This window comes from Aspergillus saccharolyticus, assembly GCF_003184585.1.
Source record: "Aspergillus saccharolyticus JOP 1030-1 unplaced genomic scaffold BP01scaffold_17, whole genome shotgun sequence".
In the NCBI taxonomy this organism is placed as follows: domain Eukaryota; kingdom Fungi; phylum Ascomycota; class Eurotiomycetes; order Eurotiales; family Aspergillaceae; genus Aspergillus; species Aspergillus saccharolyticus.
In genome coordinates, this window is record NW_020290627.1 from 226,065 (window position 1) to 241,705 (window position 15,641).

Below are 15,641 nucleotides of genomic sequence, written 5' to 3' on the forward strand. Positions count from 1 at the left end.
GTTGAATATGCATAGCTTCGGCGTCTGTGTGAATATCGATGACTGTGATGCTAAATTTGTTACTATTCTTCCTCTGTCTTACTTTGCTCACCTGTTCCGAGGCCATTGAGCACCCTCGACATATTAATAGTTTAGACTCCATGCTCGACAAATTCAATGAATCAGGAGTTCTTTTTAAAATCACGGCTGTAGCCATTGCCCATAAAGGTCTTCTGATAAACCGACTCACTTCTTTCTTCCAGCTGATTAATGCTTATATGCCCCATGAACTGTATAGCGTCACAAAGTGGGACGCATGCATCTCGAGTACCGGAACATACCGTAAAATATCGGTATCATACCACTGCATTACCGAGGTGCTATCTTATCGCCACATCACCTGACTTGGCGGAACATTTCAGCGGGCAAGATATCGATTTACTCCCCGAAAGTGACTCAATCCTGCTGCTATTCTTTCCCCCCCCCCCCCCCACACCATTCCACTCTATCCTAACCACCTTCATTGCTCTCGAGGCCCCTGCTGCCTACTCTCCCCCTTTTTGTTGAACCCTTCTGGAAATTGTGGACGGCATTTACCTTATTCCTAGCCCCACTCTCCTTTTCCCCCGGTCTTCATAACTGCCATTCGTTCCCTCATCCTTTCTTCCTCTCCGCGCTTTCGGTGTTGCCCCCCCGCCCTTCCGCACCATGGATGGAATCAAGAACGCATTCGCTCGCGCCAAGCAGGAGAAGCGTGCTGCTTTGGTAGCCTACTTCACCGCTGGATACCCTACAATTGAGGAGACTGTTGATATCCTCTTGGGCTTGGAAAATGGAGGTGCTGGTAAGAACTTGATGCTCCCGTCCCCCGCCACTTCCGTTTGCTCCGATGGCGGACCGCTAATATCTTGTGCCCATCGGCGTTGACAGACATCATCGAGATGGGTGTTCCTTTCACCGACCCGATTGCAGATGGCCCGACTATTCAGAAGGCGAACACTAAGGCACTGGCCAATGGCGTCACGATCCCCTGGGTATTGGACACAGTTCGCTCTGCCAGAAGCAAAGGTCTTCGCGCCCCCGTTCTGTTGATGGGTTACTACAACCCCCTCATGCAGTATGGAGAGGAGCGCATGCTTCAGGACTGCAAGGCCGCTGGTATCAACGGTTTCATTATGGTTGACCTGCCCCCGGAGGAAGCTGTTCGCTTCCGTGACTTCTGCACTAGCTATGGGTAGGTTTTGCAGTTGTGTGTGCGTTTTGCATGATTACTCATTGGATGCTAATGATTGCGCGCGTCCTCAGCCTGTCCTACGTCCCCCTCATCGCTCCCGCCACCTCCGAGTCTCGTATGAAGCTCCTCTGCAAGATCGCCGATTCCTTCATCTACGTCGTGTCCCGCATGGGTGTGACCGGTGCCACCGGATCCCTCAGTACGAACTTGCCCGACCTCCTGTCTCGTGTCCACACCTGGTCCGGCAATGTGCCCACCGCGCTCGGCTTCGGGGTCAGCACCCGCGAGCACTTCCTCTCCGTTCAGAATATTTCCGAAGGTGTTGTGATTGGTAGCCAGATCATCACCGTTCTCGGTGACGCCCCTGCCGGCCAGGCGGCTAAGCACGCTCAAGAGTACCTGACCAGCGTTACTGGTCGCAGACTCGAGAGAGACGCCCAGGGTCAGGTTTCCGGATCTGTTCATGTCCTGGAGCCCGTTCTGAAGGAGGCTCCTCCCGCCCTTTCTCAGCCCACCGACGTCATCACCAATGACGACACCCCCGATGGCCCCGGCCTCGTCGATCAGATCGACGCCCTCAACGGCAGTGGTGACCCGGCCGCCATTCCCTCGCGTTTCGGTGAGTTCGGCGGTCAGTATGTCCCTGAATCTCTCATGGACTGTTTGGCCGAGTTGGAGCGCGGATTCGAGACCGCCCGCAATGACCCTAAGTTCTGGGAGGAGTTCCGCTCGTACTACCCTTACATGGGCCGCCCCAGCAGCCTTCACCTGGCGAACCGCCTCACAGAGCACTGCGGTGGTGCAAACATTTGGTTGAAGCGTGAAGATCTCAACCACACTGGAAGCCACAAGATCAACAACGCCCTGGGCCAGATTCTTCTTGCTCGTCGTCTTGGTAAGACCAAGATTATTGCCGAAACCGGTGCCGGTCAGCACGGTGTCGCGACCGCCACCGTCTGCGCCAAGTTCGGTATGCAGTGTGTTGTCTACATGGGTGCCGAGGACGTGCGGCGCCAGGCGCTCAACGTGTTCCGTATGAGATTGCTCGGTGCGTCCGTCGTTGCGGTCGATGCTGGCAGCCGTACCCTCCGTGATGCCGTCAACGAAGCCCTGCGCGCCTGGGTTGTTGACTTGGACACCACCCACTACATCATTGGCTCTGCTATCGGCCCCCACCCCTTCCCCACCATCGTGCGCACCTTCCAGTCGGTCATCGGTGACGAGACCAAGCAGCAGATGAAGGAGTTGATCGGCAAGCTCCCCGACGCGGTTGTGGCCTGCGTTGGTGGTGGCAGCAACGCCGTCGGCATGTTCTACCCCTTCTCCAACGACCCCTCCGTCAAGCTTTTGGGTGTTGAAGCCGGTGGTGACGGCGTCGACACTGACCGCCACTCGGCCACCCTCTCCGGCGGCAGCAAGGGTGTCTTCCACGGTGTTCGCACCTACGTCCTCCAGGACAAGCACGGACAAATCTCCGAGACCCACTCCATCTCGGCTGGTCTGGATTACCCTGGTGTTGGTCCCGAGCTCAGCAACTGGAAGGACAGTGACCGCGCCAAGTTCATCGCCGCTACCGATGCCGAGGCCCTTACTGGCTTCCGGGCGCTCGCTCAGCACGAGGGTATCATCCCCGCTCTGGAGTCGTCGCACGCCGTTTTCGGCGCCATGGAACTCGCCAAGACCATGAAGAAGGGCGAGAACATTGTCCTCAACCTCAGTGGTAGAGGTGACAAGGATGTCCAGAGTGTGGCCGATGAATTGCCGCGTTTGGGCCCGAAGATTGGCTGGGACTTGAGGTTTTAGATTCGGGGGGTTTTGTACCGTGCACAGACGTTGAGGGACGCAAAAGTTCAGGCTACCCAGAGGCAAAATGACTGGGGGCCACCTCTTTTTGGTTGATTGCGGGATGAATTGTTATTTTGCCTGTGTAGAATTTAGGATATACCTTGACCGTCTCACTTATACACAGTAGAGAGTATAGTGTTTTGTTTATTGATTGGACGGGTCTCTCTCTGCCTTGCTGCGTTTCGTATACCTGATGTTGTTTTGCAGTAACTAATTACTCACTACTTGCTATCACATCTGCTCGTGGTTATGGCTATCTGAGTGTTACCCCTCCAGACGGACCGGGACTGTAACAGGGGTTGGATAGACACCTTTGCACGGATGTCATCTATTCTATTGCATTCCGTGACCTACACAATCAGTACTTCTGCCCGCGCATCCCTCATACTCCTCCTGTCCCAAAAGATTGACAACAGGTCAACTCGTTATTCTGCCGGGCGGTAAGCAGACGGACAGTTAGCTCGCCGGGGTTTCGCCGGCTGTTGTTGAAACCACTACGGAGTATATCGCCCGGCAGCTTTGCGGCAGTCAATGAAACGAAACGTGCTATAGCTTCCTCTGGGGTTGGCCGGTGTTGAGGCATCGCGGTGAATGGAGCCGCTCTCGGGGGCTGGCAGGCCCTCCACCTGCAGTTCCTGCAGAGCTGGCGTGTTCAGCCAGGCAAAGTGCAGTCACTCAGGTCGATTTGGAGAGAGAGAGGGGCTCTTCGGCCTACAGCACTGAGGTGGAGCTGGAGTGGAGTTGGATCACCTTTGACAACATCTGGTATCTTTACCCGTCGAGGAAGCCAGGTAGGATGTTCTTGCCCGCCAAATCAACCTCATGGTCAACCGGTTTAGCGGGGCAAATGTGCCTCAGTGCCAATATCAACAATGCGGTCATTCTCGATAATCATATAGGTAGAGCTGGCTGTCTGCGGGGGTTGCATTGATGCCCGGGATGATCGTGGCGTTCTTGAAATTGGGGTCTTCATATTGGGTGTGGAAGTGGAAGTGGACGGGAGGAACGGACAACAGGGTTGGGTATAGAGAAGAAATGAACAGCGGCCAAGGCAAGTAAAGTATTGTACATACATAAAAGGGCGGAGAAGTGGATCATTCTATCTTATCGTCGGAGACTCGTTAGTCAAAACCAACTCAACTCACGCCATGATCGGCTTTGAAACTTGTGCAATCAATCATACAGTTCAGAAATTAAACCCAACAAGAACAGGCTACGCACTCCAATGCCAAAATAAGGTCGTTACTACGTAACAGGTCAGCCGTCGCTTCATATCCCAATCTCCTGACCAGCTGGCCTTGATCCAAGTCTATACAAGAGTTATCCCAGTTCAACTGCTGCTTCCCCCTCCTCCTAGGCGATTGCGCACCCAGCCGGTGAATCCAGAACTGCTGCTGGACCCTTCACCCCGGCTATTCCGTCGTTGTTCGTGTCTCTGTGCCTGGCCTTCGCCCTGACTTTCGCTCGAAGGCTGGTCCTGGCCCTGGCCCTGGTCCTGGCCTTGTCCCTGTGGCTGTCGCTGAGCTGGCCCCTCAGAGCTGGGCCCAGGCGATGGAGCCGACCAAGATGAGATTGAATGCGAACTCCACGAAGAGGGTGATCGTTCAGGCCAAGCCCCTGGAGGCGGTTGTGACGACCCAGTGGGATTGACGGCAGCATTGCTTGTGCGTCGCGACACAGGCTCAGGACTATCGCCAATAACCACCGGGTTCTCGCTCGTACCTTCGGTCCTATAACTAGGTGATTAGCATGAACTTCGGAGCCAAGGACTGTGTTGAGTGCAACTCACTGAGGGGACTGAGGGGAGTCTATACCCCGCCGGCAATGAGGGCAAGTGTTATGCTGGTTGAGCCAAAGCTCGATACAGCTATAATGAAACCAGTGTTTGCATGGAAGCACAGTCACTTCTGTTCCAAGCTCCACGGCATCCATGCAGATCGAACATTCTGCTCGGCCTTCATGGCCCAGCATCTCCGCGTCAACTTTCTTCTTCGGCAGTGATTCAATGGCACTTGTGGGAGCGGGAGGAGGCGCGCCACGGTTGGCACTCTGATCAATCAGCTGGGAGATGACTCGGTCTAGCTCCTCCTGTGAGTAGACCGCGTCACCATGACGATCAAAGCTCAATAGCGACGACAGCATTGCCAGCGGATTGATTCCTGTCATCACCCGCGCGCCGCCATTTCCACCTGCCTGAGGGTTCGCACCTAGATCTGTGCGGAATAACTCAAGGATACTGCAGCCAAGTCAGCATTGCTCTCAAGACTGTGTCCTCTGAGTCCAGTAAACTTACTCACTCAGGGTCCGTAGCGGATTATTCATCGGCTGCGGGCCATCCGCGTCCCGAGGATGAAGGCCACCATCCTGGCTGGACGTCGCGGAGTTACCGGTGTCAATATTGAATTCAAACGTGCCTAAACGTTGCCCCTGGCTCCGAGGTTGACTAGAAGCTTGTCCAGAACTTGATACAGAGGTCGAACGCTCGCGTTGTTGGTAGGTGCTTGTCAGGCCTCGGAAGATGTTGTCCATATTCTGTACCACCATCAAGGGATCGAGATTCGTATGACTCTGCGCGGACGGGGATTGCCCGCCAAAGCCATGGGTGTAGGTAGTCGTGGAGAAGGTGAACCGGCCGTCCGGTGATCGGTAGGTGCGATGTCGAAGACCATTTCCAGAATCCCAGGCATGATCCCCATCGTTATGGTCAGAACCACCTGGGGTCGCCCAGGGATTATGGTCAGCCCATGGGTTGAGCGGGGAGCCAGCAGTTCGGGGGGAAGACGCAGAATCGGGACGGTCGGAAATGAGAGTGGGCTCGTCCTCGGGATCGGGAGGAATCTCAATCTATGACCGGTGAGTTTGGAATTTTGATAGATAGGTCTGACGGCAAGTGAGTCGGGCATAAGCGTACAATCTCGGTAAAGTCCGACTCGCAATGCGGGCAAATCAGGCCGTGCTCGCGGCGCGGCCAGACGCCGCCGCAAGCATGACACATGACACGGTCCCCGGCGGCGTCGGCCATGGTGACAAAGGCCGAACGAAGAGACTCAGATAAGAGGAGAAAGAGGGCGAGAGTATAGGAGGATTACAGGCGGAGAGAGACCAAAAGGAAGGGGGGAAGCGAGCGGAAAATCTAATGGGCCAAATCGATGGTCGCAATCGAAATTCGGACCAGCAAACGGCGTTGTGGCGGGGATCCTTGGGACTAGTAGCTCTTGTTTGCTCGATTCTCTGGCAGCAGATCCAGTCATGCAGCGTCAGTCATGATTTAGTGTCAGTCCTTCGGGCTCGTCACCGGCGCAGCCTGGAGGGATGGCAAGTATGCTCGTTTTAGAGATACATAGAAGAAGAGTTGAACTGTTTGATGATGACGGCGTAGAAAGAGCAAGAGAGCAGGAAAGAAGGACCCTTTAGAATAGCCACAAAGTGACCAGCAACAAGTATGACTGAATACAGAGTGAGGTCAAGACGAGCGACAGATTATGGAGAGTCAAACAGTCATGAGAAATATAAGACAAGTGAAAAAGTAAAAAAGGGGAACCGAAGAGAGAAGAATAGTAGAGGTGGGGAAAGAGAATTAAACAAGAAGAAGGTAATGAAGCCGAGGAGAAGTTGGGGGGGAACAGTCGGGAATGACGTTAGCCACTCACACTAATACCTGCTTGTGGCGCAGGCTAAACCGATGATCGGTAATCCTCTTCTCGAGAGAGTAGCACACAACAACTATAATGATAACATTCCCCTTTTTCTCTGGTCACTTCATCCGAGATTCATTGCGTGGCTAAGAATCAAAGTCGTCCTCATATATACCTATCTGCATATTACGCCCCATCCCCCGGCTCTCCCACCTAGTAATGTAAAATTCATGGAGGGCTAGGCCTGAGATCAACCAACCCATAGCAGAAATTAGAAACTCATAAGATCTCTTCCAAACAGCGCCCTCTTGGCCCAGTCCATGGCCAGCATACATCTGGTCCGGAAGCTCACACTCTCAGCGAAATACACACTCCGCCACAGATACATCGCCAGCACACCGCCACTGAAATTCATGCCTCCGAAGTCAAAGACCGCCGCATTACTGATGTAGGCCAGACTGCCCAGGTGCTTGTACTTGAAGGCTTTGTAAACCGCCTCATCAAGATCGCCGTAGTCAATCTGGTTGGCCTGCATGCCCGGCAACGCAGCTGCGATCTTGGTCAATTTTCGGCCGAGGTACTCGCCCTGCTGGTTGGCGCGCTGTGCAGTGGCCGGAAGAGAGGTCAATTTGTTGTCGATCTGGTGCAGGAGCTCGGAGAGTTCGCCAAACTCGAGAGTTCCCGAGTGGTCTTTGTCATACTGTTCAAAGAGCTTGTCGAGGCGACGGAGGTGATTCGAAGCCTGGGGGAATCGCTTCTTGACCCGGTTGGCAACCTCCTTCCACTCGCGGAAAGTGAGGTGCAACTTTTGCGGGTCTTTGCCCTTTTCCCATGCAATAGTGCGGAGGAAGGAAACAATGTGCTCGGCGATGTTGTTTTGCACCGTGCTACAGTCACCAATGGCATAAACGTCGCCCAGAGGTGCTCCGATGAGGCGCAAGTGCGAGTCGGTCTCTAAGGCATGTTTGTTGTTTTGGGATTCGAGTCTCTCGGAGAGTCGTTCGCAAAGAGGGGCGCGGGCTGCGTCGTTAGTCCAGGCTCCAAAGTGCATCTAACGAATGTGTAAAGATACTCACAGACACCAGTGGACCAGAGACAGAAGCCCATTGGAATCTCTTTGGTGACAATCTTGCCGTCTTCGGTCTGAGTGAAGAGGACCTTGTCACCGCGGACTTCCTTGACTCGGGCATTGGTCAAAATATCCACAGAATCACGAGCGAATCGGGCCTACATCGAGATTAGCGTGAGAGGTCAATCATGAGATGTACGAACTTACCTCGGCAAAGCGAGACAAAGCTTCATCGTAGGTGTTGAGAATATGGCTACGGCTCTGAATGATGTGCACAGAGATCTCGTTCCGCAGGACCTTGGGGAAGGAGTGGAGGAGGTCCTCGTTTAGCAGATCGAACAATTCAGCAGCGAACTCTACGCCAGTCGGGCCACCACCACAGACAACGAAAGACAAAAGACGCCTGCGCTCTTCGTCACTAGTGGTCGGGAGACAGGCCAACTCCATGTTATCCAAGACTTGGTTCTTGATCTTACGAGCGTCGTCAATGCTCTTGAGGAAATGGCAATTCTCGAGGCCTTTGACACCGTGGGGATTCGTCACGCAGCCTAGAGATTGAGGAGTCCAGTATCAGTATAGGAGAATTACTGCAGAACAAATCGTAACAATCAACTCACCGACTCCGATGACCAACTTATCATAGGGAAGATAGAATCTCTGTTCCTTGCCATTGGCGTCCACCTGAGACACCTCGACTAGCTTCTCCGAGAATTCAACGTCTTCGGCTTGTCCCTTCAAGAAGTGGCCGTTGACCCGCTGCACAATGCGACGAACGGGCTCCACGAGGGATCTCAAGCCGAGAGTGCCCACCGTCGCGGATGGCAGCATAGGCGTGAACAAGAAATAATTGGTCGGAGACACTACCGTGACGTGGTAGTCGCCCGGGTTGAGGTGCTTGAGCAGCGCAATGCTGCCCCAACCTGTTCCCAACACCACCAACCTAGGCTTATCCTTCGACGCTAAGCGGTCATCCGAGTCATTGTCACTTATCAGAACCTCGGCAATGGGTAAATTCTTGGGACCACCTCGTCGAGGGTTCAGGGCCAATTCCGAGACCGGGACATCCGCGGCGCTAGAGTTCTCGCGGTAGGTGGTTGCATCGTAGATGAAGAAAGCTACCACTGCTGCGCCGCTCATAACGATGAAGAAACCACAGTATGCGAATGACTTGAACAAGGCATTGCGGAGAGAGGACCTTTGCACGACCGCAGCGGCCTCTGCTGTTGTGGACTTATGCCGGACCGAGTATCGGGGATTGAAGAACGTACGCGATGTCAGACATTGGGCGGTCGGCTTTAGAGCAGACGACTGACTTCGAGCCGTTACCAAGCCAATTGGTGCTGATTGCTTAACGGAGTTGTAGCGGCGAGTGAGGAGGTTGATTCTCCGCAGCGCAGATGTGTCCGGACGACGCCGGAGGAAAGCTGCGCTCATGGGAGCTGTAAGGGAAGGAAAACAGGAGGAGAACGACCGAATTTGGAGTCCGGGTTGGTGAACACAACCTGCAGAGGGGACCAAAGATAGAATGGACAGGAGACACGAAAAAGAACGAGTCACAAGCACCGAACAACAAAGCTACACAGTAGTAGAGAGAAAGCGAAGAAGAATGGGGGTTGAACAGCAAGAGACCAAGAGATTGAAAGTTGGACACGCGAAAATCGGAGTGAGTGGCAGGCGACGTCATCAGAAGCCAAGCACGCTAAAGAAAGAGGCCCACTCGGCCTGCAGGGCCCGGCTTGGCATCCTCTGTCTTCATCGCTTTATCCACTGCATTAAGTTATTTCTAAGTTATCGTTGCTGACGGGTACGAGAACACATTATTGCTGTTAGCATCATGGATATAAATTAACTATATCTTGGTAACCCACGCCGGACCCCTAGGAAGGTGGAAATTCCCCACCCACACGACACTTGAGCCACAATTCCAGGAGTCACGAAGGTATAAATAACAACAAAAGAAAACCAGCGATCACGCTCCCTGGTTTAAAAATAGTGGGAATAAAATCCAGTGCCTCATAAATCGCGCTCAGATACCAAAGCAGAGTTCTCTTTCGCCACAAAACGCCATTCCTGATCCCAGATGCATGCAACCTTTCCGACTATTGAACAGTCCAGTCACTGGCACTTTCTCCATCAACCAGCCCGATCAACGGCCTTGGCTTTGTTCGTTAATGCCAATCCGGTTCCTCCCCCGGTTCGGTGCTGGCTCGTTTCTTTCCCGAACCACTTTTACGCCCGCGCGGGCGCTTCACGGGATTATGTCCGGACATCGAGTTCTTTCGCTTCGCAGGTCTCTGGGTACTCGCGGAAGCCCACGCAGCTCCCGTATCATCCATGTCCGTAACTTCTTCCCCCTCGGCGTCTTCATTGTCTCCCACCTTAAACTCGTCATCAATGGCAAGTAAAGTCGCGAACTCTCGGCATTTCTCAATCATTGCCTCCACGCTACTCAAGGAGTTCATGTTCCGTGCGATGGCGTCCCAGAATTTGTCGCCCGTAATGCCGTGCACTTTCGTAGCCGACTTGTTGAGCTCTTTGGCGCCGGTTTTGGCTTCTTTGTCACGGACATGTGCTGTCACACCGTACAGACGGCGAAGAAACGTTCGAGCTTCCCAGAGCATGGCGAGGGATGCAGCAGCCGTAGCCAGAAGTCGCAAAGTCCCCTGATTAACCTGCGGTTTCGGAGCCATGTCTCCCGGACCTTGCGCCACAGGTACAGCCGTCTCGTCTCCTAGTGGAGCCTCAGGCTTGGAGAGAAAGACTTCCGTCTCGATCGAGTGAGCAACAATAGTCCCCGTGGCAGAAACAATGCGCTCCATGCAGCCAATAGTCGGCACAAGTTCGGCGAGCTGGCCATAGTCGAAGAACGCAAGGTTTTGTGCCACAAAGCGAGCGAGCAGAAGGTGTTCAGGTGGGTCACCACTGACATTCAGATTTTTGAGTTCGAAGTCCACTTTCGAGCAAAGATTTGAGAGGAATTTTCTTTGGTAGCGACTGTTGCTGATTTTGACAATATCAAAGAGTGGCGCTAGTTTCGCGATGTACGGGCGGCTTAAGGCGCCACTTGGATCCCCCACAATATCACGCTGGTAGTAGAAGGCTTCCTGGACAGCACGCATGTATTCTCTTTCAAACATAGATTCGTACTGTTGGTGAAGCATCCGATGGGTGTCAGTCGCTACCTTGGCGATTGCTGGGACAGTAGATGTCTCCAGAGCGACGAGCACGCCAGCACATTCTTTCGGGTGCACCAAACCCTGACGGTTGATGCTTGCTATCAATTCGATTGCAGTCAAAGCATATGAATCTTGCCTTGACTGCGCGACCTTAAGCATGCTGTGAAGGAAATGTTGTGCAATCAAGGCCGCAGCCCCATCGTTGTCGCTGGCTCTTAGTGATCCTCCCAATCTGGTTGCGTTCTCCTGTTCTGCAATCTCGGCAGCAGCCACTACAGACTTTTCTGTCTTGCCTTCATGCATTGCGAAGAAATCGGCGAACGATCTGAGAACGATATTCTGCAGACTGGGATTGTCTTCCTTGAAGACGCTGGAAAGGACCTGTCTCGGACCCTCGCGGCCAAACTGAGCTGGCCAAGACTGACAGACAGAACCCAGACTCTCCAGCGACATTACCCTCAATTCGAGCGGTTGCTTGGGCAGGGTAAATGGGATCATAGAATCTATCATCAAGCCAGCCACTGAACCACCTTTCCAAGATGGAAACGCAGCTCTAAAATGGGGCTCGTACTTTTCAAGGTCGCAGTGTCTCCCAACGCAACCGGCGATACGGATATAGCTTTTCGCTCTGGCCAACACAGCACTATTGCTACCGTCCGAAAGGTCAACGTTCTTGTAGTGCTGTATGGGTTTCAGCACGGAGATTGTGAGCTTCACAAGCCGATCAGTATTGTTAAGAACGCCGTTGATGGTCCATAGACAAGCCATAACTTCGTTGAGTTCGGAGCGAGCAAGCTTAGCGACGCTCTTGAAAAGGTCGTTCTGTACTTCTTTCAGAAGACTGTTATGTGCCGAGGACAAATAAGGCAGTACACAACGGTAGATAACGACCACAGACCGAAAAAGAAAGAGATCCTCCGCTGTGGCAAGATGTCCAATATAGGGGTGAAGCGTCTCCAGCTGGTCAGGACGGAACAATTTGGCGTTGGCTTTTGCAAATACGGTGATTGTCTGCAACAACGCCTGCTGGAATTCTTTGCCGGAATCACTATCCTCGACTAATTTCTCGAACATGGTAGAAACCATGGCTTTGCACACCTTAAAATTGAGAGGTGCGGTCTTAGAAGTATCGGACATGATCTTCTTAAGACAATTTCCCAAGGTCTCAAGCGCTGTGTCGCTGCGTTGAACCAGATCGACAATCAGAGTGACACGTTCACCGAGACCCACCTTGAGTGCCGAGCCGTCTTGGGCAGATTCTATGAGGTCGTGGAATGGCGTGAGCCATATCTCCTCAAATGTTTGACGAGCCAATGTGGCAACGCTTTCTTCATAATCACTTGTCCGCTGCAAGAAGCTGTCTAAGATAGCCAGCTTCAGTTCGGTGCGCGAAGTTTTCAGATACACATCCTTCAGCAGACCAATACAGCGCTTCCGCACACCTGCAGTTGGATCGGCGGCGCAGGCCAGAATGCTTCGGCAGCCTTCTTCCTCAAGCTTCGGCTTTAGCACCATGCATTTGGCGATCAAAGACAGCGCAGAATCACGCACCATTGGAGATGCATCTGTCGCACAGCGCAGAATCACCCGCATGACGGAAGCGTCTCTGTCGAGAAGACTGGGATCTTTCTCAAGCATGTATATCACACTCTTTAGACTGCGACTTCGGACTTTGGCCTGGTCACTGGCGATCGAATTAAGAAGGACTTTCAAGATTGTATCAAAAGCTTTGCAGAAGCCCGAGTTCAAAACCGTCATCATGTATGCAAATCGGCCATGTGCTGTAGGAACGTTGTCGAAGTGTCTACAGGAATCAGCGGGCCGTTCCATCAAATTCGTACATCATTCAAGCTACTTACCGATGGGTTTCAAGCCATAAAGGCTCAGACATCGACTTGACGAAGAATTCCACCAGACTGTCGTTCGCATCATCATAAGCAGAATCATCTTTATCATCTGAGTTGTAGTAGACTGAACAGAACGTTTTGGCCCACTGTGCCAGATAGTATCCCCGAGCACTTGTCAGCTGCCAACTATCCGAGCTCCGATCTTGAATAAGATACTCGAGAGTCATCCTGTACGGACCATTCGCAACAACCAGGTCCTGCGGGTGCAAAGCACGATTCGTGTAGTCCTCAAACATTTGCTTCAGATCGTCTGTGAGCTCACTATCCGATTCTTCCATGGCGGGAAGCAGATGCTGAGCAGTGGCTATGAGATCAGAGATAGCGGAGCCCATCCAACCCAAGAGCTCAAGAGCCATACTCTTTGCGGTCGCAGAACTTTTGTCAAGATCAGCGATGCCAACCATATGGGAGGCCATGATTCGGAGAAGTAGTTCCGCTGCCGGCCAGTCTGTGGAACCTAGGACGCTGATCAAGTCTTCGGTAAAAAGGTCGAAAATGTTTCGATATGGCTGATCCCCAGTTTTAGTCGAAGTCATTGCCCGTTGTACAATGAACTTCACAATATACTGAGCACTCCGTACGGCATTATCATATAAGCGATTGACTTTTGTCGCAAGACGTTCCAAGGATAAATCCGAGTCCTGATCATCATCTGCCTGACCGTGTCCTGCAAGCTCATCGTCGTCTTCGTCGTCGTCATTGTCTGTCGAACCTGGTAGCTTGCGTTTGATTCTTGAAGATTTGGAGGTAGGAACATCCAGAGCAGTCGTCTGCACAAGCTGCATCACCAACGCGGTGAGAAGCTGTATGTTCTTACCATCGGCAAGCTTAAACTGTCTCGCGCTTTGCCGTGTTGAAGGAAGCTTTTCCAAAGACACCAAAATCTCATCTAGAATATACGGCCGTTGAGCAGGATATTTTGAAAATATCTTTGCCAGAACATCCATGGCTCCCCGCCTGACCGACTCGTATTTTTGATAACCGACGGTGGAGTCTTTTTCGGTGTGAGCATTCTCCACAAATATAAGTTTGGCTGCAAAGTACTCAGCAGCATTGACCGTGCCTTCCGACACTTCAATGCGTGCGAGGAAATCGGCGAACAGAGCAAGTACTTTCTTGCTTTGCTGAATGAGCGCCCCCAACACCCGTTTCTGCGCTGAAAAGAATTCGAAGTATTTCGCATCCTTGCCGCCGGGACGAGCTTGAACAGCAGGAATGACGCAGTGATCAAAAACCTGGTTAAAGACATTGGGTATAGCTTCGATCAGATCCTCTGGGCATAAATCTCTCTCCGTTTGAGATCCGGACATAGTTTGCAGCAAGGTCCCTACTGCATATAGAGCATTGTGCATGTCATCCACCTTTCTGAGCCAATCCTGAGTGTCCGCTTCACTCGATGGGTCGTCCAGTCTCAGGTCAAGCGATTGCGCAGCAATGATAGGCTTCTCGCACAGCTTCTGGGCCCTGTTCAAGTACTCTGACGGAATATCCTGAAGCCGATTGAAACTATCGACTTTCTTGATAGCCTTTTGCAGCCGTGTATGAGCATCTGATGACAGAAGCAGCCCGTTCACGTCCAGCGCGTGAGCTGCAACGAACACCGCGTTGGGTTGTTCAGTAGTGTCTTCTGACACTGTTCCTGGATCAAGCTGATCCTCCGCCTCAAATATTTCCTGAAAAAGGTCCTGTAGCTTGACAAGAGCAGCATCCGCCTCCTCTTTTTGATCTTTCAATCGTATTGATCCAATGTTATCACCTCCATCTGTATTGAGTTTCCGCCTCTTCGAGGCACCATGATCGTCGGTATGAGGTGGCAGTGGTTTCACGGGTATGATTACCGAGAGCTGACTGGTTTGGAGAGGCTGTAGATGCTGGGGAGGGGGAGTTGGTTTGCTTATGAGAGGTGACTTTGCCTTCGCGGGCGTAGGCTTCTGTGAAACTTTCATGTCGCCGGACGTCGGATCTAGTGTCTATTAGTACAGGGGCATGTGCTGAATATTCTGAATAACTGGGTTCCATACATCTGAAAGCAATATCCGTGGCGTCCAGCATCATTTGCGCAAAGGGACTAAGCTTAAGATTGCTGGAGACATGGTCTGGGACGACATCGGATGGTGAGGCTTGAGCATTCCCCAAGCCCGGGGGCAGTTTAAATTTGCTATGCAATCCAGTGAGTCTTTGCTTTGTATATCACGGATCATTTTGAGCTCACAACTCCGTCAGCTGGTCGCCATCTAACAATTGCTGCAGGTACTCCCGGGAAGTCTCCAAGCGGTTCGACTCATCACGTCCCGATTGAATCTCATTATTCAAATCGTTCAAAGCAGCGCGACCCGACTGGACAATGTGGTTGATAGAGGTAGTGCTAGGTGGCCGTCCGACTTCTGGACGTAGGATGCAATCTAAGGAGAAACGGTATTCATCAGCTTAAGCTCCTCGGCCGCTCAGATTGTATACCACACTAACCTAGACCAAAGACCGGCGCGCTGGACATAGGAGAGTACTGTAGAGCTTCGTTCACATATAAGGGCCTGTTACAGCCCCGAGCTTGCCCACTCGGGCCAAGAGGCTGCGCTTGTGGATGGCCATTGATGACGACCTGAACGGCCGGATGCCAGTTCTGAGCCATGGCCGCGGTTTTCCCTGCTGGAACGTAGGGGGTCGATCTGAGGGAATGATTAGAACAACGGAGGAAGACATGCTCTACCCAGAGTCATGGCTATCCGTCAAGCGAATGAGGGATCATCCCAAAGAGAAGGGTGCCTTAACTTCGAGTCAAACGATCCCAATACAAAC

At 52.5% G+C, this 15,641-nt stretch overlaps 4 protein-coding genes across 4 annotated transcripts; 1 reads left to right on the forward strand and 3 right to left on the reverse strand.

Annotated features, from left to right (window-relative positions):
* The first annotated feature begins 471 nt into the window (after nucleotides 1-471).
* On the forward strand, nucleotides 472-3,333 carry trpB (tryptophan synthase TRP5). The gene is made up of 3 exons (XM_025575156.1): nucleotides 472-823; nucleotides 910-1,213; nucleotides 1,285-3,333. The coding sequence occupies exons 1-3, from the start codon at nucleotides 688-690 to the stop codon at nucleotides 3,014-3,016; spliced, it is 2,172 nt and encodes a 723-aa protein (XP_025430867.1). The 5' UTR covers nucleotides 472-687; the 3' UTR covers nucleotides 3,017-3,333.
* A 927-nt stretch (nucleotides 3,334-4,260) lies between these two features.
* On the reverse strand, nucleotides 4,261-6,290 carry BP01DRAFT_60103 (putative RING finger domain protein). The gene is made up of 4 exons (XM_025579963.1): nucleotides 5,970-6,290; nucleotides 5,352-5,902; nucleotides 4,848-5,294; nucleotides 4,261-4,788 (listed from the first exon to the last, which is right to left on the reverse strand). The coding sequence occupies exons 1-4, from the start codon at nucleotides 6,078-6,080 to the stop codon at nucleotides 4,389-4,391; spliced, it is 1,509 nt and encodes a 502-aa protein (XP_025430868.1). The 5' UTR covers nucleotides 6,081-6,290; the 3' UTR covers nucleotides 4,261-4,388.
* A 674-nt stretch (nucleotides 6,291-6,964) lies between these two features.
* On the reverse strand, nucleotides 6,965-9,196 carry BP01DRAFT_366104 (putative NADH-ubiquinone oxidoreductase 64 kDa subunit; the record flags this gene model as incomplete). Its single annotated transcript, XM_025576396.1, has 4 exons — nucleotides 6,965-7,713; nucleotides 7,770-7,920; nucleotides 7,970-8,310; nucleotides 8,380-9,196. The coding sequence occupies 4 exons, from the start codon at nucleotides 9,194-9,196 to the stop codon at nucleotides 6,965-6,967; spliced, it is 2,058 nt and encodes a 685-aa protein (XP_025430869.1).
* Nucleotides 9,197-9,613: 417 nt separating this feature from the next.
* BP01DRAFT_392217 (putative sister chromatid cohesion protein Mis4) lies at nucleotides 9,614-15,639 on the reverse strand. The gene is made up of 5 exons (XM_025578132.1): nucleotides 15,312-15,639; nucleotides 15,058-15,247; nucleotides 14,867-15,003; nucleotides 12,798-14,808; nucleotides 9,614-12,742 (listed from the first exon to the last, which is right to left on the reverse strand). The coding sequence occupies exons 1-5, from the start codon at nucleotides 15,472-15,474 to the stop codon at nucleotides 9,931-9,933; spliced, it is 5,313 nt and encodes a 1,770-aa protein (XP_025430870.1). The 5' UTR covers nucleotides 15,475-15,639; the 3' UTR covers nucleotides 9,614-9,930.
* Between the last annotated feature and the right edge of the window lie 2 nt (nucleotides 15,640-15,641).

Bases quoted from the DNA above. Each gene is read 5' to 3' on its own strand.
- BP01DRAFT_392217 (XM_025578132.1), bottom strand. From the start codon at position 15,474: ATGGCTCAGAACTGGCATCCGGCCGTTCAGGTCGTCATCAATGGCCAT. The intron at 15,248-15,311 runs GTTAGTGTGGTA...GTTTCTCCTTAG, and splicing joins CGCGCCGGTCTTTGGTCTAG to ATTGCATCCTACGTCCAGAA. The intron at 14,809-14,866 runs GTATGGAACCCA...AATAGACACTAG, and splicing joins CACGGATATTGCTTTCAGAT to ATCCGACGTCCGGCGACATG.
- trpB (XM_025575156.1), top strand. From the start codon at position 688: ATGGATGGAATCAAGAACGCATTCGCTCGCGCCAAGCAGGAGAAGCGT. The intron at 824-909 runs GTAAGAACTTGA...CGGCGTTGACAG, and splicing joins CTTGGAAAATGGAGGTGCTG to ACATCATCGAGATGGGTGTT. The intron at 1,214-1,284 runs GTAGGTTTTGCA...GCGCGTCCTCAG, and splicing joins GACTTCTGCACTAGCTATGG to CCTGTCCTACGTCCCCCTCA.
- BP01DRAFT_60103 (XM_025579963.1), bottom strand. From the start codon at position 6,080: ATGGCCGACGCCGCCGGGGACCGTGTCATGTGTCATGCTTGCGGCGGC. The intron at 5,903-5,969 runs GTACGCTTATGC...CACCGGTCATAG, and splicing joins AGTCGGACTTTACCGAGATT to ATTGAGATTCCTCCCGATCC. The intron at 4,789-4,847 runs GTGAGTTGCACT...ACCTAGTTATAG, and splicing joins GACTCCCCTCAGTCCCCTCA to GACCGAAGGTACGAGCGAGA.